The sequence below is a fragment of the Equus quagga genome, chromosome 16 (genome assembly GCF_021613505.1).
Source record: "Equus quagga isolate Etosha38 chromosome 16, UCLA_HA_Equagga_1.0, whole genome shotgun sequence".
Lineage (NCBI taxonomy): Eukaryota > Metazoa > Chordata > Mammalia > Perissodactyla > Equidae > Equus > Equus quagga.
In genome coordinates, this window is record NC_060282.1 from 40,856,400 (window position 1) to 40,883,197 (window position 26,798).

A 26,798-nucleotide genomic window follows, 5' to 3' on the forward strand; every position below is an offset into this window, starting at 1 on the left:
CCATGCAACTAGAGACTGTTGCCTAACAACTCAGTAAACAGTGGCCTTTTGGTTCCTAAACATGTCAAGCAAATTGAGCTGTTAGCACAGATGTACTAACCCTAATATAGTAAACCTTCAGTTAATGAGAAATTAGAGATCCTTTATTAACATTTTTATAAACTTTTATCAGATGCTTTCCTGCATCTGTTGAGATGCTTATATCGTCATCTCCCTTAAACTGTTAATAACCACACTGCTTTTCTGACATTCAAGCATTCCTTGGATAAACCCTACTTGGACTCAACATTATTCTTTTAATAAGCTGCTGTATTCAGTTTGATAATATTCTATATAAAATGTTGGCCTCTATGATCATAAGTGAAACTGGCCTTTAGACTTGCTCTCCTTATCTGGTTTTGACAGACTAATGCTAACCTCATAAAATGAAAAAGAACAGCCTTACGTCACTCTCAAAGCCCTGGAACAACAATTATCTGTTCCTTGAAGGATAAGCAGAACTTACTTGTAAAACCATCTAGGTCTGGTGCCATTTTTTTTAATTAAACATTTTTGTTGAGATAATTGTAGATTCACTTGCAGTTGTAAGAAATAACACAGAGAGATCTCTTGTACCCTTTACCCAGGTTCCCCCAATGGTAACGTTTTATAAAACTGTATCACAATAAGGATATTGACACAATCCGCCACTCTTATTCCCATTTCCCCAGTTTTCCTTATACTCACTTGTGTTTGTATGTATGTGTATTTAGTTCTACGCAATTTTATCACATACACAGGTTTGTATATACATATGTGTATATATATAAATTTATTTAATATAACCAAAGTTTTACTATACAGTTTTATATTTGACTTTTTTGTCTATTCTAAACAATTTCCAAGTTACAAGCACGTTTTCAATGGCTATGTAATATTTAATGTATAATTTATGATCTTGTATTTAACCATTCCTCTATTATTGTACACTCAGGTTATTTCTAATTTTTTAACTATTATAAGTATGGTTTCAATAAATACATTTACGCGGCTGTGATTATTTCCTTTGGATAGGTCTGTAGAGGCAAAATTACTGGAAAAGATGGGCTTTTTACACCTTAACAATCATGGATTCACCCAGTCCCTGTAAGGAACTTTTCATGGGCCAGAAATAATCAATGACATATTCTCTCACATCGCCCATATTTAGAGAAAAGATGAGTCGAAATATATCCCCAGTATCTTGACAGAGAGCTAGGCCTCCCCAGGTCAGGCAAGAGAACCCCTGCTATGAAAAAGCAGGTTCAATAAAGCATATTCTGGGCCAGCCTCTGGGCTGGAGCTTATCAGATCAGCCCACATAGTGTGCCAAGCCTCCACTCCTCAGGGAGGCAGAAATCCAGGAAACAAACTAACAGTAACTACCACGTGAGGTGCAGCATGGATACGCCACTGAGTTTAAAAGCTCCTACCCATTCTGTCTCATATAATCCAAACCACCTATTTTAGGATATTCCATTTTACAGATGATAAAACTGAACACAGAGAGGTTAAGAAACTTGCCCAAATAGGTGGATTCAAACCTAGGCAAGTCATACCTCCAGCACCCAGGCTCTGAGTCACTCTATCATACTGCCTGCTCGTTTAGATTCTTGCTTATGGTCTCCACAGCACTTACACTGGGCTCCAGTGCTACAGAAAGGAACCAAAGGGAAGGCACCAGTAAAGGCCCCCTCTCTGAAAATGGAGCTCTAGGCTAGAAACCAAATGAGGAGCCTGAGACCCCTCCATGACTTATGCCTTTAAGAACCCTCAAATTACATCAAGTCATGTTGTCTTCCATCTGGAATGAAAGTGATTCCACCCCACCAAGTGGTCTTGCTGTTCCATTGACTTATATAAGAAAAGATATGGGAAAACACTAGATATTAGATCAGGAATATTCAGAGCAACGTATATAATCCCAGTACATGATGAATACTCAGTTCAAGCCAACTGATTACCATCAGCTAATAGAAACGACTTACCTTTCTGTAATGTGAATAAATTCCCTGCTTCAGTAGTAACAGTATTTGGCAGGAGCTTAATAATTACTTATTGATTAGGTTAATCTTAATCATTTCTCCAATCATATCCTGAAGCATATAGAAAAAATAAATACTAAAATTTTTCCAGTTCACTCCACTATTTTACACATGGGAAACTGAAGTCCCACAGGGATTAAGATAGTAACTAGATGTGTGCAAAACCTCACTTTTGCCCTAAATATTGTACATTTAATTTTACCATCTTTATATTTAATAATAAGTCACACAAAAATACATATTTAACTTTTACTCTGTGGGTAAGAACTTGAAAAAAAATAACTTTCCTTTAATAATTGGATATCTTGTTCCATGAGTCATTTTTATCATGAGGCTAAACTCTATTAACTGTACATACTCCTTAAATATCAGTACTATTTGTATTTAATATATCTGTATAATCATAAGAAAAGAAATAAACATCAAAATGCTTTGTAAAGGGCACATTTACTGCATCTTTGTGACATTTTTCATAAACTGGATTTAACAGCAGAGGAAAGAACTGTGAAAACACATCTCATCTTTAATAACATTTCTCTATAGCTTGGAGTCCAAGACCATGAAGTGGCTCTCTCATGACCGACTGCACACGACTTGGCCCCACTCTGCTGATGGGAAATTCAAGTGAGAAATCTCCCAAGACTTCAAGGCTTCTCCCCTTCTTCCAGTCCTACCAATTCTTTGAGTTACCTGCGAAAAACTGACATTCACAATTCTATTTCAACGGCACCCTTTCCTATGCATAGACAGTCACCCCACTAGCTTAGGTGCTAACACTAACGCTGCCCTAGAAACAGACCTGTCAAAACACAATAGGGATTTTTAATAGTACTAGGACCCAAAGCTCTAATTGTAAAAAGAGAAATTTCATGCATTTGTACCGTTAAAAATTAAAAATACTCCCTCTCTCTGCCCCCAGGTCCCCAACACTCCCTCCTCACCCTGCCACCTCATTCTGGATGACCGGTGGCACTCCAGCACGCGATGCCTATGTAACTCTCTCCTCCTGACTGCTGGGATCTCAACCCAGCCGAAGGAAACGGGAGGAAGCAGAACGGTCACTGATGATGCGCAGGACTTGACTTCAATATCTTGATTATTCTTCATACCAACACTACAATGTTCCCGAAACCGAGGTCTAGACAGTCAACACTGGCAAACCAGCTCAAGTCCAACCCTGGGGCTGGTGGATTCCGTGACCCCAGACCACACTGCCTTCAGCGGCCAGAACAAAGGTGAGCTTCAGCAGAACTGACCAACACCAACTGCCCAGGCCACGGGCACCTGCACTTAAATACAGAGCATCAACACGTATTGACCACTGGAGTCAGAGGTGTGGACACAAGGGCCCTTCCCTCAGACAGTGCCAAAGTCTAGAATATCAGAGGGCTAAGGAGCCTTAAGAACATTAGAGATGACTCCCTTGTGTCACAGCCAAGAAAACCGAGGCCCAGAAAGGAAAGGAAGAGTCACTTTCTGTGCCTTGAGTACCATTCCTATTCTCCCTCATTTTACCCTCACAACAGTCAGGTTATAACGGCAGTCTTAGGTCCAATTTATAGGCATACGCATGAATGTATTTTTTTAAATGACTCGGAGTTTTAGTATCCTGTCCAAGTCCTAACACTGAGTGAGTGGCTAAGTACCAGAATATGAAACAGACTTGTCCACCTCCCATGCCCAAGCGCTTTGTACTGTCCCCAGGGTCACTTAACATCTTACTGCTGGGAGCCCCAGGACTAACAGAAAATAGCACATAATAAGGGGTAAAGTGTGCAACCTAGGCCAGTGGTTCCTAAAAGTGGCTAATTCATTAGAACCATCTGAGATGCTTCATAAAAATACAGATTGTCCTGAGAGGAGGCCCCAAAATCTGTATTTTTACATACTTCCAGTGATTCTGATCATCAGTCTGCTTACTATTTACAGAAAGATAAAAACAAGGGCTGGATCAATCATGAAAAGCTCTCTCGATCTTGGATTTGAATCAACAGAATTTAAAGGGAGAAACACTGAAGAGATAGCTATGTCTCAGGAACGTTCATGACAGCAAGACCAGTGCGCCAGGGCCAGGAGATGAGATGGAGAGTGAGCAAGGGTGGATAAGCAGGAAGGAGCAAGACTGTGGAGCATTTTCTAAATCTGGCAGAGATATTTAGACTCCACACCATGATAACAAGGAAACACGGAGGTTTCTGGACCATAGGCAACACGATCAAAGTGGTACATGATAAATCAAACAGCAGATGAACATCTGGGCCAGGTAGGGCAACTCAAGGTTGGTGACATGGAGGCACAAGCTAGCAAGAGCCCAAGAAAGAAAAGACTGAAGGGGAAAGCTATCTGGATCACTAGAATGGGAACTCCAAGACGACAGAGGAGTGGCCTGGTTTCTCACCCATTTATCCTGAGCACTTAGTACATGCTGAATAAATTATCTGTGGAATGAACAACACGGAGGAGGATTTGAAGGCCAAGTGGAAGTCAACAAAGATGAATGAGTCAAGGACGTCTTCAAGATTCAAATCCAAAAGACCAGAAGCAAGACGATGGTACTACCAGTTGACTAAAAAAGGTAAATGAGAGTAGCTTGTTTTCAGCAAAGCCTCTTCTTCATTACTTCTTGTTTTTCTTTAAAACTTTATTCTGGCTTCTGGTCCATGAAAGAATTAGGCAATTTTTGAGATACTGGAATGTACCATCAACAGGGGCATGAATAACAATCTTCTGCCTTGGGAAGAAGAAAACATGGGCAAGATCTTTTAGTCTGATTTCTGACAATGAAGGAAAGACAATCTCGTGAGAGTCTAAACTCAGACGATATTCCTCACACGAACTATTGGATCACTGCCGGGTGATGTGCCAACAGCACAGTGACTTGACCAGACTCCCTATAAACCTTAATGACAGAGCCGGCCAGGGTGGGTCAGCCTCAAGGCTTTGCCAAGCTGAGGAGACTCCAGGCTACCTGCAGCTGGCCAGTCAGGTCTCTGGAGGCTTCTGAAGACTTGAGAACTAGTGCTGCCCAGGAAAAAACTAGACGATCTTTTGAAATCCTTTCCAAACTGATGATTACTCAAGGTGCCATGTGAGTGATCATGTTACACAGCCCTTCAAATGATGACCACCACCAAAAGTAGATGTTCCAGGTCCCAGAAGTAGGTGTTAGAGAACATACGCAAATTCTTTCCAGCACGCCCATCTTCTGCGAGCCTGTTCTTACAAAATCTTTCCTTCTTAAACGACATCTATCTACGGCTAATATCCAACTAACAGAGAAAGAGCCCTTGCATCCACAAAATTCCCTAGCAAAAATAATTCATTTCATTACTAGAAGAGCCAAAATATATTCTTCAAAGAATTGCAAAAGGTTATATGGTTCCAATTTTATTTTTCCTTCTAATGCAAACTTTCCAAAGCCTTTCATAATAGACTGAGAAGTAAATGGATGAGTCCAAATGACTTGACAGTTTCTTTTAATTTACACACATCGAAGCACGTGTATAAAATTCCACTAGTTCAAAACACTTCCTTTTCTTAAACATATTTCCAGTTCAAATTATACATTTATAGCAGTCTGCAATATGTTATTTCTAAAGATAAACAATCATGTAAAAAATGCATAGAAAAACAGCAGCATGTCACTACCGCCACACTCCGTCAGTCTTTCCCCTTGCACGCTATTCCTGCAGTGAAAAGCCCTAACCTGCCGGTGGAAAGTATGACTGCATCACCATGAACAGGCTTTCCCTGCTCTCTGTCATCCATAAAGGAAGGGCCACCAGGGCCTTTTCACAGACAGCTTTGAGCCTTAGTTCCTGAGAACCTTTTTTTTTTTCCTCTTGAGCTTAGCAGAAAACTCAAGAATTCACTGACTGCAGACATTTTTCCTTTCTTCCTTTTAAAGAGAGGCTTTAAGCTCAGACAATCACTACTACTCCTAACTCCCAGGAAACAGTTGCAGTTTTCAAATTAAAATGCAAAGTACTGGGAATAATGAACTATAATGGCTAAATGTTGAAAAATTAAGTCTTTCAACTTTGCGTACATTTATGCTTCTATACATGAAACAGAGACTGAAAAGTAATTCAAACGGACTATTAGCCATCCTGGGCTTTGAAACAGCTTCTATTGAGAAAGACTGACTCATTGCCTAACAAAGACTCTGCTAGAGTCTCCAAATTGACATTTTAAAAATATCTAATCACCCTTTTGGATGATATTCCAATTAGTGAAAACAGTATCTACCACAGTGAAGCAGCTCACTCGGGAAGCAGCCCATTTTGGTGGGAAATGAGAAATATCAAAACCCCAAAGATAATGAGTTCAGAGGAAAGGTGTCACCATAGAGGACGAGTATAGTTCAGACAAAAAGCTTCCTTAAGGGCCACTGCCAGATTTATGCAAAAACCCAAAGAGGCGAAAGATAGACATTCTTTCCCTAGCATCTCCAAACAGTAACATTTCCTAGCAAATCCCTGAACAGGACTCCTCCTTAAGCCTGTGCAGCTCTTTAGGCAGGCTTCTCTTGAAAACCTTGAGATGGAGTTCTCCCTTTGCCCTGTTTTGCAACAAGATGAGCAATGATGTTTTCCTGAAATAAACAGAGAATCTCCCCCCGTTTTTTTGTACAAGCCAAAGTTCATAACTGAGTGGGAGATTACCACTCCCAACAGACTAAATGATCATTTGCCGAGGAGAAATGTTAGCAAGACTCGGAGTTCTGTTTTACAGCCTGAGCACCCAAACATTCATCAGTTCTGTTCAGTTTACAATTCTCCGTGCTCTCTAATCCTGGGTAAAGTGTGAAGATCTGCCAGCACACACAGAGGCTCCCAGACTGATGAAAATGCCCATCTGCTGCTCAGGGCCAAAGAGGTTTCCCAATCCTAAACTGCATTAACTCAAAAAAACGGGAGAAAAGAGAAGCCACACTTCAAAGGCGAGAAGGAAAAACTCACAAAACCACCCTTAAAGATGGCATCATCCGTCTTCGAGGAGACGGTTCAGTTATTTAAAAATAGACAAGTTATTAGGTGGCAAAGGGAGGAGATACGGGGAACGAGAAGGGACAGAAACTGCTGCCCTCCATAACCGAGGCCCCAGACTGCACTGAGGCTGCGGACCGAACGGTGCGGCGCTTCCACCCAGCCGGACAAAGCTCCGGGCGCCCAGGTAGGGACCGCCACCGATAAGGGGAAGCCTACGAGGCAGTTCCCTTTAGAGGGCGCTCATTGGGCGATGCAGGGAAACAAGCTCCAAACGCAAGTCAAAGGAGAAGAAACCAAGTTCCCACAGCCGGGGCTGGGGAGGAAGGCTGGGTGCCCGCAGCCGGCCCTGACCGCAGAAGAGGCTCCTCCAGGCCTCGGAAGCACTCCCGCCCGGGCCCGCAAGGGCGAGCGTGGGGGCTGGAAGCCTCGGCCCCGGAGCGGTCAGGCAACCCGAAGCCGAGCGCAGTGTCACACGCACGCCGCCTCACCCTGCATGCCTGCCGCACTCCAGAGCAATCCGTAGTAAAATGTCCTCCTGCCCCTAAGGGCCCGCGGCCGCCCTCCGCCCCTCAAGAGGAGGGGGTCACCGTAGCACTGGGATTCCAGCAACCAGCGCCCCAGCATTTTCGGTCGCGTTCCGAGCACCCCCTGCGGGACCGCAGACTGCGCCTCCGCGGGTAGCGTTTCCACGTAGTGTCTGCTACTTCGCCCCAACCACAGGGAACATCAAACAAAAGAACTTTTCCAAACTTTCCTCTGCGGATATTCTTGGGTTTCTTAAATCTGGGCTCCATCTCCCCAGAACTTGCATTCAATCGAATAGGTAAGCTGGCGTCGGAGGATGGTGTGCGGAGGGACCCCAAAGTTTTCAGGTCGTCCCTGCGTCCCGGGGGGCGCGCAGAGGGGACCCGTTCCCTCGAAGGCCCTACCCCGACTCCTGTCTCCGGCCACCGTTTCCCTCGGTCTTCCTGGGCCACGCAACAAGACCCCTCCGAGGGCGAAGAAGTTGGGAGTGACTTCAGGGGCCTGTGCGGTCAGACAAAACAGGGATTCTCGCACCCTCATCCCCGGGGACCTCGGGGCCACTCGAGCGAGCGGCGCTTTTCTGCGGGAAAGGAAGGCGAGAATGGCGTGGTGGAGCGAGTGCATTTATCCTAGCAGATCCCGGGGGACCGAGCGCCGCGTCTGCGGGTGGGGAGGTGGAATCCCCCAGGTGGCGCTCCCCGATTCCTTGCGGGCGCTACAGACTCCGCTCGGCCTTGAGCACCCTAAACGACGCGCGTGTCCCCCGCCTGGCTCACTCACCGACTCCGCCGACACGCAGGCCACCAAGCCCAAGGTAAGCAGGATCCAAGCGCGCTGCATATTCCCCGGAGACCGGCTGCTCCCAGCCGACGCTTGCAACCAGGACGAAGCGAAGCCTCTAGCCCAGCGCCCGGCGCAGCCCGCGCAGAGGAAGCCGAAGCAGAGCAGCCGCAGCGACCGCGGCTCGGGCTCGGGGGCTCGAGCTCCGGGCTCGGGGGCGCTCGCTTGCTCCCACTGCCCGCGGCTGCGCCCCGGGACCGCGGCTCCTTCTCACTTGTTGGTTTCTGCACTCCTGAGGCTGAGTTGTCGCTCCAGGGAGGCTGCTCTCTGGAGCTCTTCTTGCTCTGCCGTTGTTTTACTCCTCCGCGGACTCCTACCCCGTGTCGCGGCTCAGTTTCTGGTTTTGAGGAATAAATTAGATGGCTTGGAATGTAGCTGCAGCTGAAGTTTGGGGGCAGAGCAATGGGGGCGCGCAGTCCGCGCGACTGGAGCTCCCGGAGTATCTGGAGAGAAGCGCGTCGGAGCCAGGCTAGTGGCTCAGCGGCTGCGCCCCTCCTCCTCTCGCGCCGCCGCCTCCCTCCCCGGGTCCTCCTCCTCGTCCGGGTCCTCCTCCTTGTCCTCGTCCTCCTCTTCTCCTTTCGCTCCCTCCCACTCTCCCTCCCGAGCCTGCTTCTCCGGGTGTCGGAGAGAGGAGGCGGCAGTGTGACTCCCAGCTAAACCTGGGAGAAATTCCTACAGGATTACGCCCCGATTGGCAGCTCCGTGGACCAGTGGGCGCCGGCGGCTCTGCGCTGTGCCTTCCCTGGGTCTGCTCGTCCGCAATCAATGCTCCGGGCTCCGGGGCTCCTTCATTTTATTGCTCCCTTTTCCCCTCTCTCCTCTCCTACCTTTTCCTCTCTCCTCCTGCGTCCTCTTTCCTTCTGTCTTGTCTTTTTTCTCTTCAGTTTCACTTTCTGGAGAAAGATCGTTGAGGCAATGGGAGACGTTATTTAGCTGCATATTAGCTTGCGAGAATTAGAGCAGTAGAAAGAAACTGCTTGAGAGTTGGAGAAAAACGCACAAAGTTTACAGATGCCTTCAAGCATTGTATTCACAAATCGCCAGTTCATGAAAATCGTATTTTAAAAGAGAAGACAATAAATGTAATAAACGTGTATTGAGTATTTCGCACCCTCCCAACCCCTTGCCCCAAGAAGGGGAAGTGGAGGAAGACCCCTATAAACCCAGAATACACTTTAAAAGCTCACAATTTCATTAAGAACTTAAATACCATTTCTGCCTCACACACAGTTGAAGCCCCTAAGGCATTTTGTAGGGTCCGTTTCGGCATAGAGGTGTTAACATTTGGAAGCTACAAATAGGGCACTTTAATGAGAAATTGGATAGAGACCCTGAATAATAACAGATTTAAGAGAACTTCAAAGAAAAGAGGGATAAAGTAATTTCTAGTCTGAAGAAAATAATGAGCATGTATTTCCTGAGTGGAAGTAATTGATCTGAAATATTTTGTTATGAAAATTTTTTCAATTCTGTGTCTATGGTATACTACAGCACATGACAAATGCATATTCCCTTCCAGTTTCTAACACTGTTTTTCTCTCTGACTCACAAGTGAATGAATTATGGAACCATCGTGATCCTAGAATGCCCACTGCCGGAGACCAGGGACCTTTCTGTCTTATTCACCACTGTGTATTCCCATTCCCGGTAGGTAAAGACACACAATAGTTCTTGAATAAGTTTTTATCTAAAACTCAATCTCTACTGCATAAGAGTTGTGAACCTTTAAGATACATAGATGTAAATGTATAGATAATACACCATGGTAATATTTGAAATTAGGATAAAATACAGTCATACTCTAAGTGGGAATTACGATGTCTTAGTAACCTTTCCCTGTAATAAATCTCAAAGAAAGACATTTTAGAGCACTGGAGAGTTACAACTCAAAAGTCAGAGACATCCAGCTCTTTGGTTTTGAGTGCCAACTGCCAAGCTCCCCTTGGGCAAATCTAAGGCACTGGCAGCGAAAAAGATAATGTGGAGAAATACAAGAGTGAGCAAAAGAGGAGGAAAAGAAGAAAAAGATCAGGAGGCTGGAATTTGTATCATCAGATGCTTCTGATTCCACAGAAACTCAGCTGGCACCTGTGGGTCCATGTAGGGGGGCCTGCTTGGTTTTTGGAAGAATGAACTATAGCCGTATTTTTAAGATGGATTCTTTGTGGGTTGAAGAATTTCGTGAGCTGGGGGGACTTATGAAAGGAGGTTCCGGAAAATAATGAGCAATGTGAGAGAAATGCAAAGAGCCAAGAAGTGTCACCTCTACCCCCAAAAGAGCCCTAGGCTGCTCTCCACCCTTCAGGCAAGGCCACACCCCTTTGTTCCCCAACACTTAGGAATCTGTCAAATAACTTAGGGTTCCAATAAAAGGGGAAAATGCACTCATTCACCGGCTTTCACAGAGATTGCTGTCACTGGGGCATCTGCCTAACAAGAAGCATGGCTGCCGCTCTCTGGCTCAGCCTGGGCAGACAGTGATAAAAATGAATAAGCAGATGCCTGCGTTGAAATAATGGATCTGTCCATGCACCCAAAGATATAACCCAAGGCTCTTGGTGTTTATGAGACTCTCAGTGACTTGTTTTTTTTAAATGTCATGCAGCATTGAGTATATATGTGACAAGGAGATGGTACCATTTTGAGAATCATACAATATCAGGTATATGATAACAAATAAATATTCAAGATCTTACAGTCAAATGCATTAACAGGTGTGGCCAAAAGGATAATCTGAAGGTATGAAAAGCACTAATAGTAAAATATCCTACATAAGAGCTAGCTACAAAAAAGCTGCCTGTGCTGAGTGGGGGTGGGCGTAGGGGCCAGGGGATGTCCGCTGGTGTGAGGAACATGTCTAAGCTTGGAAATGACGGAAGGCTGTCATTTAGGGCTGCTATGAGAAAAATATCATAGACTGAGTGGCTTAAAAACAACAAAAATTTATTTCTCACTGGGAAGTCCAAGATCAAGGTGCCAGCAGATTCCATGTCTGGTGAGAGCTGGCTTCCTGGTTCATAGATGACTGTCTTTTCGCTGTGTCCTCCGTCACCTGGTGGAAGGGGTGAGGGAGTTCTCTGGAGCCTCCTTTATAAGGGCATTGGTCCCCTCCATGAGGGCTGTGCTCTCATGACCTAAGCACCTCCCAAAGGCCCCACCATCAAATACTATCACCTTGGATGTATTTTGAGGGGACACAAACATTCAATCTATAGCAGCCTATTTGTATGTTTTACTAATTGGATTTTTTTTTAACTGAGGACTAAAATTCGGTAGAATTTTGTGGAGTATGTCTAATACATTAAGTATAGCAGGTGACTAGAGCTAAAGGCTCCTCCCTAACACATATGTCATTTCAGGTCCTCCGTTTGAGGGTTGTGCTTTGAGAGGCACAGCAAGTAAAATAGCAAAACCAATCACTTCCCAAATAGCTTCACTGATTGCTAAAAGAATAAACACCCTACCTCAAGAATTTCAGAGGAAAATATAAAAAATGAACAATATAGAGACTGAGATGCAGAAATGTAAAAAATAGGAATCAAAGGGAACCAGACAAAACGAAATAACAAATGAAAGCTACTAGAGACATATTTTTTTAACCTAAGCTGACATGTTGGATTCTGTCATTATGGCATCTAATTATATCACCTTATAGCCGTGGACAAGCAGGTGCCATGTCCCAAGGTGAGCTGTCGGAGTAGGAAACGTCAAAGGGAGAAAGATGCCACTTTGTTGTTCTTCCACTTGCCCTTCCCTGGAATGTTCTCGGGGGACTAGGCTGGAAATCTACTTGGTAGGATTAGCCCTGAGTAAGTTCACTTGAAAGATGATAGAACCTGAGAATAAGAGGAAATCCAGCAAGCCAACTACTAATTACCCATGCTAATAATGGCGAGTGAGCTGAAGCCGTGACGAAATCTACAGGCAGTCCAAAAATAGCTATTCTTAACCTCAGTCTTTCCACTATTCTCTCCATTTGCCTTTGTCAACCCTTTGCCAAGGAAGTTGGCTGATTTGAGTTTCATAATTTGATTCAGTGCTAATGTTGAGCAAAATTGTCACATTTTGGGCAGCAGAACACAGGCAGGAAAGTCAAGGAATTATTTAATACATAATTATCCCCTGAATAAAACAGGAGGAAAAATGCTCTTGTCTGTTTCACTAACAGAGTGGTATGGTTTTTGAAAGACTGGTAAAACTTCACATTTATTCATTCAACAAACATATGTGGATCACCTGCCACATGCCAGGTACTCATTGGGGAAGCACGTGAATTTTCTTGAAAGGAGTTGGAGTTAATACATTTTAAAACTAAGAGTTGTTCTCAGATCATAAAGTCTGTGACTAAGGTACGTGACAAATTTCATCCTGAAATCAGATATGAAATTTTATAGAAAACATTGTTTATAAAATTACATCATTCTTGGTCATCGAACAACATTTTCCTAAGAGCCATATGTGGATATATGAATTTAGAAAGGTTCCACAAAGATATCTTGAAATTATTTGCATTGCATTTTTGTATATCCAATTGGGCAAGAAAATCTAATCTTCACTGATTTTCTGTAAAATGGTACTACTCTTGTTACTGCTATCTGTAGACTATTAGTTTAGTGGCAGCTAGACCTACCCCATTCACTGTTCTCCGAGTCCCATCCTCTCCAGGATGGAACCCTGCATACTATGGACTAGGAGGGGAGCCCTGCATACATTATACTAAGTGGTCCCGCACCTCCTTGCTCACAGTTACAGATGGATGCGGGAGCAGGCGAGTTATTAGTGGGCCAGCAGCCAATCATATTCACCCATTAGATCATTTAAACCAAGGAATTCAGAGTCTAACTCGATTGTACATTGACCTGGGAATTGTCCAAAACTAGTGAGGGTCCTTGTGGGCTGCAATAGAAAAGGCCTGATCTACAGTGGAAAGAATAAAGCAGGTGAACAGACAGAAGCAAAAATAGGGGACACGTGGCTCCAGAATAATGTAGGTTCCTGATTTTGTTTTTTTCAGTTCCTTTCCTAGCCTCTTTTCAGACCCCAATTAACTCTATTCCTTTAGGATCTATGAGATACTCTGATATTCTTAAAATAAATTCCTCATTTTTTTTAGCTAGTATAAGAAGGCTTCTGTTCCTGGTAAACAAATGATCCCAGACAAAGACAGAGATGAAAATGAGGCAGAGTTTTGACTACCTTATCTTCACTTTGAATAGAAAAGAATTCTTGTCATGGAGTGCTTTAGAAGGCATATACAGATAAAGAACAGTCTTAATGAAGACAAACTACTATAAAAATTAATTCGATTTTCAGAAAGAAATGTTTAAATTATTGAATTACCCTGGGTGAAATATTTTCCAAACTCAATAGAGTTAGGTATCTTAAAAACTCTAAAAGCAGAAGAGAATACATATATATTTCTCTGAATAGAACAGTATTAATACTGGGACCACCTATGGGTTAATGCTGGAAATTGCTGCATTGAACATTTTTCTAGAAGATCTAGAAAGCAAAGTGCACAAACATCCGGATGTGAAAATGTTACTACATTCTTTCAGGAAGTGAAATGTGAAGCAGGCAGGGTGCATGCCTGGGTGAGTTGTTACCGAGCGCAATACATTGAGGAGACACAATGCGGCCTCTTACACCTGCTCCTGGGGAGGCTGTAGGCTACCGTGGATATAGCTCAGGCTTTGGTGACAGACAGACTGGGGTTTGAATCTCAGTTCCACCTCTTACTGTGTTCTAAGAGACCTTGACACCTGAGCAGTCCGCTGAAGCCTCAGTTTCCTCATCTGTAGACTGGAAATAACAGGGTTAATGTGTGAAGTCTATGAGCTAATGCATGCATTTAGCAAGTTAGTTTGCACATAGTGAACTTCCAATAAATGCTAGTTGTGTCAATAAGTGCCAGTTATTACAAACGCCAGTTATCGTTATTAGTATTTCTTCTGCCTGGAATGACCTCTCTGTTCTCCCAATTCTCTGCCTGGCTAATTCCCACTTGCCTCTTCAGTGTCAGTTTAGAGGTGTCCTCATTAGCAGATATTTAAGTGCCTACTATGTATCACACACCTCCTCTAGGTGGCCTTCCCTGATCCCTCCAGACTGAATAACAGATCTTTGACAATTAATTCTCACCCATTAATTATAACTTAAGATAGAATATTTGAGTCATGATAAAATTTGCTCATAGAAACATGTTCTGTTGTGGCTAAACGTACAAACAAAAAACTGAATAGCATTAGAAAGGGCATAGGAAACAAGAGTACCCATCATTCTATCTTTTTAAAAAAGTATGCACCATAAGAAGTTTAAATCCAAATAGAAATGCAGAGAAAGAGTATAAACTTCCAAAATTGCAAGTTGTGAAATAGAAATAAAAAGAATTTAATTGTTAAAAGAAACAAAAAACACTCCTTTGAATTCAGATAGAAATAAGGAAATGCTTCTGGGAAGGAAAAAAATAATCTATCATGAAGTCAGAACTCAGAACGTCTGTGTTTTGCTCTCTTTCTTCTAGCTGTTAGTAAGGTGAATGAGGACGGAGAGGAAGTTCTTGGCAGATTTCGCTCCAGGGCAGCATCGTAAAGCAGCTCTTCCCACCCCAGCCGCTCCCCACAGGCACCCCAACACCCCGAGGTTTCCTGTGTGAACAGCCCAGCGTGAATGTCCACTTCTCCCTCCCCCTCATACATGAGACACACGAGTGTTTGTTTTGTTCTTATTTCTTTTACAAAATGAGATCTCATTGAACGCTTTCTTCATCGTGTAGAAATTCCTACAAGCCACTTGATAGAAGTTTCATTCCTTTTTTTAATGGCTGCCTGTTTCCCTCTGGTGTGGGTATTTTATACTTGATCCAGCTGTTTCCCTGTAATAGGCATTCACTCTGCTTCCAGTTGTTTCCTACAAACAATCTTACAGGAAATGCCTTTTATATATTTCCTTAATTAATGGTGATTTTCTTTCTGCGAGCTAGATTCCAAGAGTGAGATTGTTGGGTTCGAGAGTATAAATAATTTTAATTTTATGAGACATTGTTTGACAGTTTTACAACAACAGAAAGTTCTCACCCTTCCACCAGTGGTATTGGACCGTCTCCCTTTCCTTTCTCCGCTGCCCAGCCAGCAAGAGACGTTAGCTTTATTTTGGGCCAGATTGATAAGTATGAAGTAACAGCTCATTGCTGGTGCTATGTGCGTTTTCCTGACTGCTAGTGCTTTACAGCATCTTTTCCTGTGTTACTTACATTTGGAGTTGGTCTTCTGTGAATTGTCTGTTCATATCCTTTTCCCATTTTTCTAGAAGGTAATATGCCTTTTTCTTAAAAGAACTCTTGGATGATTGCTATTGATATATCCATCTACAACTATGGTATTAAAACATCTTACATATATTCTTATATATACTGCAATCTATTTGCAATTCTCTATTCTCTCCACTGATCTATTTGTCTATTCCCATGTTTATTTGGTTACCCTGACAATATAGTACCCTCCCATATTTCCAAAGGCCATCTCCCTACTCTCCCTAACCACACATTGTTTTCTTTTTTTTTTTTCCCATATTTTTCTTGGATACTTTCTGTATTTTTTCATCCATATAAATTCTAAGGACATTTTAGACAATCAAACCATTTTAGAATTCCATTTGCAACAATTAACTTATGTATTGATTTGGGGGCAAGTAATATTTTTTATGATATTAAGTCATCTCAAACCATAAAATGTTATGTTCAACTTTGTTCAGATCTTTAAATGTCTTTTTATAAGATTTTATAGTTTCCTGTAGATCTGTGAACTTCTTTTTGTATATATTCCTATTAATTATATACTTTGTCACTATTATAAATAGAATTTCCCCCATTTTCATCTAGGAACTTATTGCTAGAGGAAAACTCCTTATCTTTTAATATTTACTTTGTATGCCACCATAATTAAAATTCTTTAATCTAATACATTTTTCACTAGAGTCTCTTAGATTTCTAGGTATACAATTATATCATCAGCGAAAAGTGTGGCTTTAATATCTTCTCTAATGTCTATACCAGTTATTTAACAACAGAAGTCTTATAAAGAATAATGGTCATAACAAGGCATCCCAATCTGTCTCCTGATCTTCATGAAAACGGTTTAGTGGATTGTGTTTTATTATTTAGAGTGACAGCTGTGGTTGGTTTGGGGGTCATCTTTAGTAGATCAAAAAGTTTCATTACTTATTGCGAGTTTTTATTGGAAATGGTTGTTGAATTTTATCAAAGCCCTTCCAAGATTTATTGATATGATTCTATGGGTTTTATTCTTTAGTTGGTTGATGTAATCGATTTTGTTGATGTTCCCTGAGAGTGATTTTCTAATAGCAAGCTGCTTCCACGTTCCTTTAAAGAAAAACTTTCTTGGTCTTAGTGCATCCGTTTTTGAGAACTTGCTAGCATTTGCTAATACTTTGTCTAGGATTTTTTACGTCTTATTTGAAAGTGATACAGGTCTATTTTTTTTCATCCTATTTTCTACTAGATCGGGCTGTGGCATTCAAGTTGTGTTGACTACATAAAATGAATGTATTTCCTCTCTAGCCTGGACTAATTTGAGCAGCATTGAAAGGAGCCATTCCTTAGAGATTAGATAGCACCTGCTCTAGGAACGAATTTGCTCTTGGTGCCTATCTAAATGGTAGTTCTCTTACCACTATTTCTTCCATCATAATTGGTCTATTCAAGTTTACTATTTCTTCTTGGGTCTATTTCAGTCATTGGTGTTTTGCCAGAAAGTCATTATTATCCTTTAGGTTTTAAAATGGGTTGCCATATATTTGCTTTTAGAGAGAGAAGCATTCTCTCATGATTCTTAAAATTTCTCCTGCATTCTTTTCTCATTCTTAACCTTGTCTCTTTGACACTTCTTTCTCATCAGGCTCCAGAGATTTATCTCTTCTATTATTAATCTTTCTTAAAGTAATTTTTACATTTACTTATTCTTTTTGTGTTTGTTTGTTTTCTCTTTTATCTTTGCTAATTCTCTCTTATTCTTTTCTTTTGTTTTTTAAGTTGATCTCCTTATAATTTCTTAAATGAAGTTCTAAGTTCTTTTATTTTTGTCTTTCTTTAATAATAAAAGCATTTGAAGCTGTGCATTTTTCCCCGTAGGTAGTTTGTTCTTTCCGTTTAGAAGCTTGTAAGATTTTTAAATTATCCTTAGAATTTAGGAGTTTTACTCGGAGGATATGCCTATGTCCTTGTGATTTCTCTTCCATGTACCTTTCAGTTTCCAGACTCAGGTCTTTCTACTCAAGTGAAAAACTTCTTGTTTGTTTAGTTGTGGGCTTTTTAAAGTCATTTATTTGTTTCCTCTTTTGCATTTTTTTTTCCCTTTCTGTTACTCCTATTATCTGTCTGTTGAGTGTCCTGAATATATTCTCTAAATCTCTTACCTTTTCTGACATGATTTCCATCTTGAATTTTTATTAGGAAGTCATACATTTTTATTATTAATTAATTAATATTATTATTATTTATCTATTTGCAGATGCATTTGGACTTTTTAAGTGCATGTAGTTTTTTGAACTTATGTTTTCCTCTGTCTCCTCCAGCAGTTTTGTCTCCTCCAGTGTGCTCTAATTGTTTTCCTCTCTCAGGCTGCTGGGTGCCATCAGATGAGGTGCCATGTTTCTTGGTTGGCTGGTTTGTTCTCAGAGCTGGTTGATCTGAGAGTGTCCTTATGATGGGGATCCACAGGTGGTGGGAAGCAAAGGGTTCTGCTCGTGCCTCCCTGCACCCCTAGGCAGGCTTTGCTGTCAGTTCTATTGCCTCCCTGCCAGGTCACCTGATGGAAGCCTCTCTCTTCCCTCATCCTCAGCCTCAGAGGCAGGGAAGATCTCCCCTTCTTTGGCCTTTGCAGGGGGATCAGAGAGACTTAGCACGCTGACACGGAGCAGACAGTGTCTCCTGCCCCACAGACACTCCACGGCCCATGTCTTTTCTGGATTCTCCTTGGGAGAATTGGGTACACATGATGGGGTGGGGACAGTGTGTTCAGGACCAGCACTCTGGTGGAGACTCCTAAGCTATCTGTTATATTATATTTTCTAAAAGGAAATACACTACTGAAATTATGACAGTGACTGGAAAGGGCTGTGAAGTCAGAGAGACAGACCTAGATTTTGAAGCCCATTTAATGAGAACAGAGACGATTTAAAGAGCAAGAGTTCTTTGTAAGGTGAATATTTCAGGCAAAACTTCATGGAAACCAACGAATGTCTGCATATAACAGACCAGAAGCTGACTCAGGGAGTTGCCATCATTTGCCCAAATTGACCCAAACAGTGAGTTTTAGAACCAAGGTTTCCAGCCCAGTGTGTCTGGAACTTTGTAAAGCCTTCTGAAATCTCTTCCATAAATTCTTCTTGGTCGGGAATTGGAGGCTTTGGTTGCCTGCTAATTTTTTTTTTTTTTTTAAAGATTTTTTTTATTTTTTCCTTTTTCTCCCCAAAGACCCCCGGTACATAGTTGTATATTCTTTGTTGTGGGTCCTTCTAGTTGTGGCATGTGGGACGCCGCCTCAGTGTGGCCTGATGAGCAGTGTCATGTCCGCGCCCAGGATTCGAACCAACGAAACACTGGGCCGCCTGCAGCGGAGCGCGCGAACTTAACCGCTCGGCCACGGGGCCAGCCCCAGCCTGCTAGTTTTTTAAAGGCTTAAACAAAATTCATAAATATTTCACTGAGGAAGGGTTTCCAGTTGTGTTTTTCAATGTATTTTTTAGTTTCATATTTGTGGACTTCGTAATCCATCTTTTTATTATCAAGTGCCAAATGACTTGTATAGTCATCAGAGAACATAATTTGGATATTTTTATGTGTCATCACTATGTGTCTCAAGGAAAAGAAGACCTCAAGGTGTGAACTCAGCCCCTCCTTGCTGAGTGATGTTTACTTTATTCTTGTATCTATCCATCGTGGATGCTCTCCTGGAGTACCAGCTGCGGCAGGGTTACTGTGCTTCAGAAAGAGGCATAAAGGACATTTGAAAGTCCTTCAAAAAAAGCAGCAAAAATGCCATGGATTTAGGAGCTATTCAATGAGGAGAGACTAAATGAGACAGAAGAGTTCAGACAAGATAAAGGATAACAGGAAAGTGACTGATATTTATGGAGTAATGAAAGTTATCTTGGAGAGAAGTCAGGCTTATTCATCAAATCCTGGATTTGGAACCAAAGGGCATCACTTAGTTCCTGGAGGAAGTAGTTTTAGGACAAATGAGAGGTAAATTATTGCGAACTTTTGGAAATTTCTTTTTGTTTTTGCTGTAACATTTGATAATAAAAACTTTTAAACATACATAAAAGTAAAAAGTATTACATATTGGAGATCTTTTCCCCCAATGTGGCTTAGAATGAAAATATAAACAGATTCAAAAAGCATTTTCATAATGCACAAATGATAACTAGACATTGGATTTTTAAAGGTTTGAAGGATTTTTGGAATTCAAGTTTTGAGGTGACTATTCCAGAAGATGTGGATGATTAATAACTTTGGGGTAGGGCGCATGAGTTTGACATGAGAAAGGAAGCACTGGGAGTGGGGGTGGAAGGATAGGGCACAAGCATCCCAGAGAAATGTTCCAACATCTGAAAGGGAGAAAACTTAGAACAGTTGGGGACATGACACTTTTGCAAAAGCATGAGAAATTAGATTTCTGAACTGTGAATGTAAACCACAATTCATTTTGCTTTGCAACACTATAAAAAATTCAAAGTTTTTATAAAAACAAAATGAAAGCTTATAAAAATCAGGTAATGTCACTTCTTCTGGCCAAAATGAACTAACTGATACTGGACTTGCCCACCTATCATAAAAGAACATTAAACTGGACAAAATATATGAGATAACAGGCAGTACAGGACTGTGATTTTTGGGAGACAGGAAATACACAAAGGGACACCCATGGCTACCCTAGATTTCTGACTGGGGGAAGTTTCTGGACCATGGCTCAGGGAGAGAAAGCCCAAATAGCAGTCTTACTGAGTTGAGGAGGTGAGATGAGAAATTGGGGCTTCAGAAGGCTGGAATTTGTGAGTAGGGTACAGGAAAGGAGGTAGCTACACAGAGGGCGACCCCAGAAGTCTGCATGGGGAGTCATCATGGGTCCTTGGAGACAGCTAGTAGCCTAGGAGAAAACAGCTAAAAGCAGAATAGAAATACTAGAGATTGCACAGTGCTGCTAGATGTTAGAGTCCTGGCCCAGCCAGAGTAGAGAGACATCACTGCATTCAGTTAAAATCAGAGAAAGACCACATCTTGAGAGTAAGTTCTAGCCATTCCCTAGGACTCAGGATAAAATCAAAATAAACCTGCTCAACAGAGCATAAAACCAAGCCTGACAGGAAAATGAAGATCTACCAGCATTGTCACCGTGTGCCAGAACAAAACTCAACACTCTTTGAAGGAAGGCAAAACAATCCAGTCTCTCTTCAACATATCACTCACAATATCCAGAGTACCATTGATAATTACTAGACATGCAAAGAGGTAGAAAAATGTGAGTGATAATTAAGAAAAAAAGACAATCAGTGAAAATAGATCCAAGATGTTAGAGTTAGCCAATAAGGACTTTAAAGTAGCTATTAGAAATATTTCAAAGACTTGAAGGAAAAGATGGACATAAAGAATAAACAAATAAGGAATATTAACGCATAAATGGAAATTATAGAGAAGAGTGAGGTGAAAATTCTAGAACTGAAAAGTAAAATATTAGAAAAGGAAAAATAAAGGAAAATTAATAGAGTCTCAGTAACTTGTAGGACAATATCAAGTGGTCTAACACATGTGTATTAGTGCCCAAGAAGGGAAAGGGAGAGGAGAAGAGAGGGGAGGAGACAGGAAGAGAGGGCGAGAAAGGGGAGGGAAAGAGAATAGGAGGAAGAGGAAGAGAGAGACAGAGGCAGAAAAAATATTTGAAGAAACAGTGACTGAAAAATTTCCAAAATTGGATCCAAGAAACTCAACAAATAATGTGAGATAAATGCAAAGAAAAGTGCAGTTAAGCATATTATAGTCAAGTTGATGGAAAACAAAGATAAAAAGAAAATCTTTAAAAAGTCAAAAATAAAATACACATTTGGCACAGGGAATAACAATAGGAAGGCCAGCTAACTTCTTTTCTGCAACTTTGGTGGCCAGAAGACAGTGGAAAATTATATAGAAAGAGCTAGAAGGGGAAAAAACAACCCAGAATTCTATATCTAGTAAAAATATATTTGAAAAATGAAGATGAAATAAACATTTTCAGATAAGCAAAAGCTAAGAGGACTCACTGCCAACAGACATACTCTATAAGAAATATTAAAGGAAGTTCTTCAGGCTGAAAGGAAATGATACTAAATGGGAACTAAATCTGCAGGCAGGAATGGTAAATATACATACTCTAAAAGAACATTTTTTCTTCTCTTAATTTCTTTAAAAGGCACTTTATTGTTTAAAGCAAAAATAATTTACAGTTTTAGCTTGGATTTTATAATGTATGTGTAAGTAAAATCCATGAAAGAAATAGCAAAAAGAACAGAGGAGAGAAGTAAATGGAATTATAGTAAGGTTCTTACATTTTATATCAAGTGGTACAATATTGATTAGAATTAGATATTGATAAGGTGAGGATGCATATTGTGATCCGAGAATGGCCAACTCTTAGAGTGTGCCCGGGACTGACAGGTTTCCTGGAATGTTTGGTCATCCTATTTCACATTGGAGGCAAATAAAATAAAATTGGCATAATGGTAGACTTAAAACCAATTATAGCAATACTTACATTAAATTCAAATGGGCTACTCATACCAATCAAAAGCAGAAATCAGTCTGTGTGAAAAAGTAAGACTGAACTATAGACAGTTTATAAGAAACGCACTTTTATATATAAAGACTTGAATAGGCTGTAATTAAAAGAATAGAAAAAATACACCTCTTAAACAGTAAGCCTAAGAAACCTGATGTAGCTATATTAATATCAGACAAAGTAAACTTCAAGACAAAAAATATTAGAAAAGATTAAAAAAGACATTTCATAATGTCAAAGTGTCAATTCCTCAGGAATACATAATAATCCTAAATATGTATGCACCTAGTGACAGAACTTCAAAAGACATGAAGCAAAAACTGACAGAACTAAAGGGAGACAATCATAGCTGGATATTTTAACACTCCTTTATCAGTAATTGATAGAATAAATAGATTTTAAAAATCAGTAAGGATGTAGAAGATATGAACAAAACTAACAATCAGCTTGACCTTATTGTCCTTTACCAAACGCTGTACCCAACAACTGCTGAGTATACATTCTTTTCGAGTATACATGGGACATTCCCCAAGTCCACTGTAAACTGGGTCACAAAATAAGTCTCCATAAATTTTAGAAGATTTAAATCTTACAGAATACATTCGTTGGCTACAGCAGAAATGAACTAGAAACTAATAACAAGTTAAAAGTAATAACAATAAGGTACTTTAAAAAGGCCCAAACATTTGGAAATTAGACAACATAATTTTAAATAACCAGTGGATCAAAGAAGAAATCATAAGGTTTATCAGAAAGATTTTTTAATTGAATGAAAATGAAAACACTATTAAAGTTTGTGAAATATAGCAAAAGCAGTGTTTGGAGAGAAATATATAAATTCAAATGCTTATTTTAGAAATGGGGCTGGCCCCATGGCTGAGTGGTTAAGTTCACAGGCGCTCCACTGTGGCGGCCCAGGGTTTCGCTGGTTCGGATCCTGGGTGCATACATGGCACCACTCATCAGGCCATGTTGAGGTAGCGTCCCACATGCCACAACTAGAAGGACCCACAACTAAAATATACAACTATGTACTGGGGGGATTTGGGGAGAAAAAGCAGGAAGAAAAAAAAATTGGCAACAGTCGTTAGCTCAGGTGCCAATCTTTAAAAAAAACAAAAGAAACAAAGAAAGGTTTCAGATCAGCTCTGTAAATTTCCAACTTAAAAAGCTACAAAAGTTAAGCAAAATAAACTCAAATAGGTAGAAAGAAGGAAATAAGAAAGTCAGGATTAGTAATATAGAAAATAGACAAATAGTAGAGAATACTAACAAAGCAAAAAGTTACTTCTTTGAAGAGATTAATGAAAGTATTAACCCCCAGCAAGACTGATTTGAAAAAAAAGTAGCCCTATAGGCAAAACTGAAAAACTCACAGAACTATGTGTGTCATTACTGCTAATTAGGGTGAAGTGTGCAATGGTGTCTTGTTGGGTATAGAGAGAAAAGCCTAGGAAGTCATTTTTCTAGGCTCACCACTGATCTTTGAGAAAAATATTTAAGCGTTTTCTTTTTTGTGTTTTACAGTTTTCTCTAACTGTAAGCCAAAAAGAAACACTAAAAAGAGACAAAGTTGGGGGAGGTGGGTAAAAATACTGTTAAGTAGTATAAAATCTATGAATTGAGACTGGTAAGATACTTTATAATCCTTGAAATATCATAACAGCACAAACAAACCAATTGTGAAAACACTAGTTTTATTTTTATTTATTTCTCTTTTGGGGGCTTAGGGGGACCTCATATAATCATAATCCTTGGTACACAAGCACTGTCATCTCTGATCTGGGCATACCTATCATTTCATTTATTTATTTGTTTGTTTATTTTTGTTTAATTATTTAATGAAAACCTATGAAGTGCCATCTACTCTAAGAACTGCAGCTATCTCCCAAATTAAACTTACCTATGTGCTATATTTCTCAACTCCAGAAACAACCACTGTCCTGAATTTTGTGTTTATCATTTTTTATATATGCTTAAACAATAAGTTGTTTAGTTTTGCTTACTTTTTCAGACTTGCTTTTCTCATTCAATATTATGTTACTAAAATTCATCCATATTATTATGGGTAGTTATAGTTTACTCATTCTATTGGGTGAATATGCCACAGAATAATTTATCTTTTCTGCTAGTGTGAGCATCCATCTTTCTGCTATTCCCAAAAATATGAATGTTTGGGTAGTGCACAAGTATATGCCTAGGAGTAGAATTGCGGGGTCGTGAGAGAGGACTTTACAAGATAACGCCAAATTGTTTTCCAAAATGGATGTAGCTATTTACACTCCTACCTGTAAACAAGTGCTCCTGTCGATTCACACCCTTTTCAATATTTGATATTGTCAGATTTCTTAATTTTTGCCAATTAACTGGGTATAAAATGGTATCTCATCATGTTGATTTACATTTCCTTTTTTATTAATAAGCTTGAGCATCTCTTCAAATGTTTTTTGGCCATTTAAGTTACCTCTTCTACGAAATTCCTCTTTATTTTTGCTGCCTATTTCCTTTGGATTATTTGTCTTTTTCTTAAAGGAGTTCTGTATAAACATTAATAACAATATTGTCTGTTACATGTGTTACAAATACCTTCTCTCAGTCTGTGGCTTACCTTTTCACTTTTGAAAGGTCTCTTTTGATGAGCAGAAGTTCTTTGTTTAATGTAGTTGAATTTGTCAAGCTTTTATTATATGCCCAGCACATTTTGCTGTATTGTTTAAAAGATCCATAGTCAGAAAGATATTCATCTGTAGGGCTCTAAAAGTTTTAAATATTTGCATTTCACATATAAATCTTTAATCCATATAGAAGTGGTTTTTGTGTTTGGTATGAGGTAGGGATCCAGTTTCTTTTTTTTTTCCCCTTCATAGATAATTGTATCTGTCTTCATTGTCTTCATATAGGAAAAGTGACAGAAAGCCTAAGTAGAAAATTTCTCAACGTATATTTTTCTCATTGGAGTCAAAGGGGAGAAGGCCATGTCACCAATCTGTGAGAACACAAATCTAATGTAATGCCCAGATTTATCATTGGATTGCGGGAATGGGAAGAACCTTCAGAGTTACATAATCCGTCACTAAGCCTCCAGAGATGCTCCAGCTAAATCACTCTGGACAAATAAGCCCTGACTCATTTTAAGGCATCTCTGGGAAAAGATTTCTCATCCCAACCCTGGATGGTTTTTGTTAGAAAGTTTCCCCTCTGCCTAGCCATAGAAATGTGCTCATTTCTTTTATATTGACCCTTGCTGAAAAATATTTATTGTAATAATAATTTGCACGTGGATCACAAATTGCCCCAAAGATTATAAACCCAAATTAGTTTAAATCAGTGTTGCAGATAAAAATTTTGAACCTGAATCCATTACAAATTTTACTGGCCTATAAAACATTTGCCTCTCATTTGGACCATGTCATAGCATTGATGTGCTGATGGCAGGGTCATTAATAATATAGAGAATAGGGTGGTTCTTTTCTTCAATTGAAAAATATTGGGGCGGCCCTGTGGCTGAGTGGTTAAGTTCACACGCTTCACTTTGGCAGCCTGGGGTTTCACCAGTTTGGATCCTGGGCACAGACGTGGCACCGCTTGTCAGGCCAGGCTGAGGTGGCATACCACTTGCCACAACTAGAAGGACCCACAGCCAGAATACACAACGATGTACTGTGGGACTTTGGGGAGAAGAAGGAAAAAGAAAAAGAAAAGAAAAATGTTGCATTCATTTAATTTTATTTAATTCTAAATTTATTTTTAGCTCTAATGAGCCTGGGGAGGGAATAAATATATGAATGGAGTTAGAAATGGTAATTGTTTTAAACAATAACAACAGCAATGACACACAAAATGAATTACAAACTAGGAATTTAAATCTAATTCTCAGGTTTTTAAACTTCTTTAGGTAACAGGAAAATAAGGGGTAAAAATAAGTAAATAGGCTATGGTTCCATTTTAGCCAATTACATGCTGACAAATAGAACCAGAAAGCCTTTCTTATGATTTAAATACAAGGCCACACTCTCGGGGAGATATTTTATCTAGTAATAAAAGTGATAAGTGTCTTCATATTTGTAAAGAATTAATATGAAAGCAAGCCAGGAAACCTCCCCAAATCTGACAATTCTACACAAGGCCATAAATTATCTGATCTCTTCCTTGTCTCTTCTTAGGGAGAGATTTTATAAAAGAGCCTATTCTGACACTCTTCTTCTCTGGTGAAATTTTCTTCTCGGTACCTCTCAATTTGCTCACCTTTAACATCCTCGCTGCAGATCCTTTGTCATAGGCTAAAGGATACTTTTTCTTTTAAAGGGCAGTGAGTTATGGTTCTTCTGTACTGCTTTAGTGATCTCAAGGTAGGGATCCAAGACATGAGTCGTAAAGGCACACATCAGTTTTAAGTGGAAGTTTTTGATGATGGCTTTGTTGCTTTTATGGACAATAGGAGACAGCATTGCACCTTTGGGGTGGGGACGAGGAGAAGATATATGAGCATTTAATTCCTTTTTAGTTAGAAAAATCTCATATAGTAATGTTGCTAATAGCAATCTCAATGA

The 26,798-nt window shown here is 40.3% G+C and overlaps 1 protein-coding gene across 1 annotated transcript in view; it reads right to left on the minus strand.

Annotated features, from left to right (window-relative positions):
- The window catches only part of SDC2 (syndecan 2), a 104,191-nt gene extending 95,243 nt beyond the window's left edge, over positions 1–8,948 (minus strand). The window contains exon 1 of the mRNA XM_046642199.1: positions 8,360–8,948. Within this exon, the coding sequence (XP_046498155.1) occupies positions 8,360–8,419 (60 nt within the window). The 5' untranslated portion in view covers positions 8,420–8,948. The remainder of the gene's footprint in view (positions 1–8,359) is intronic.
- Between the last annotated feature and the right edge of the window lie 17,850 nt (positions 8,949–26,798).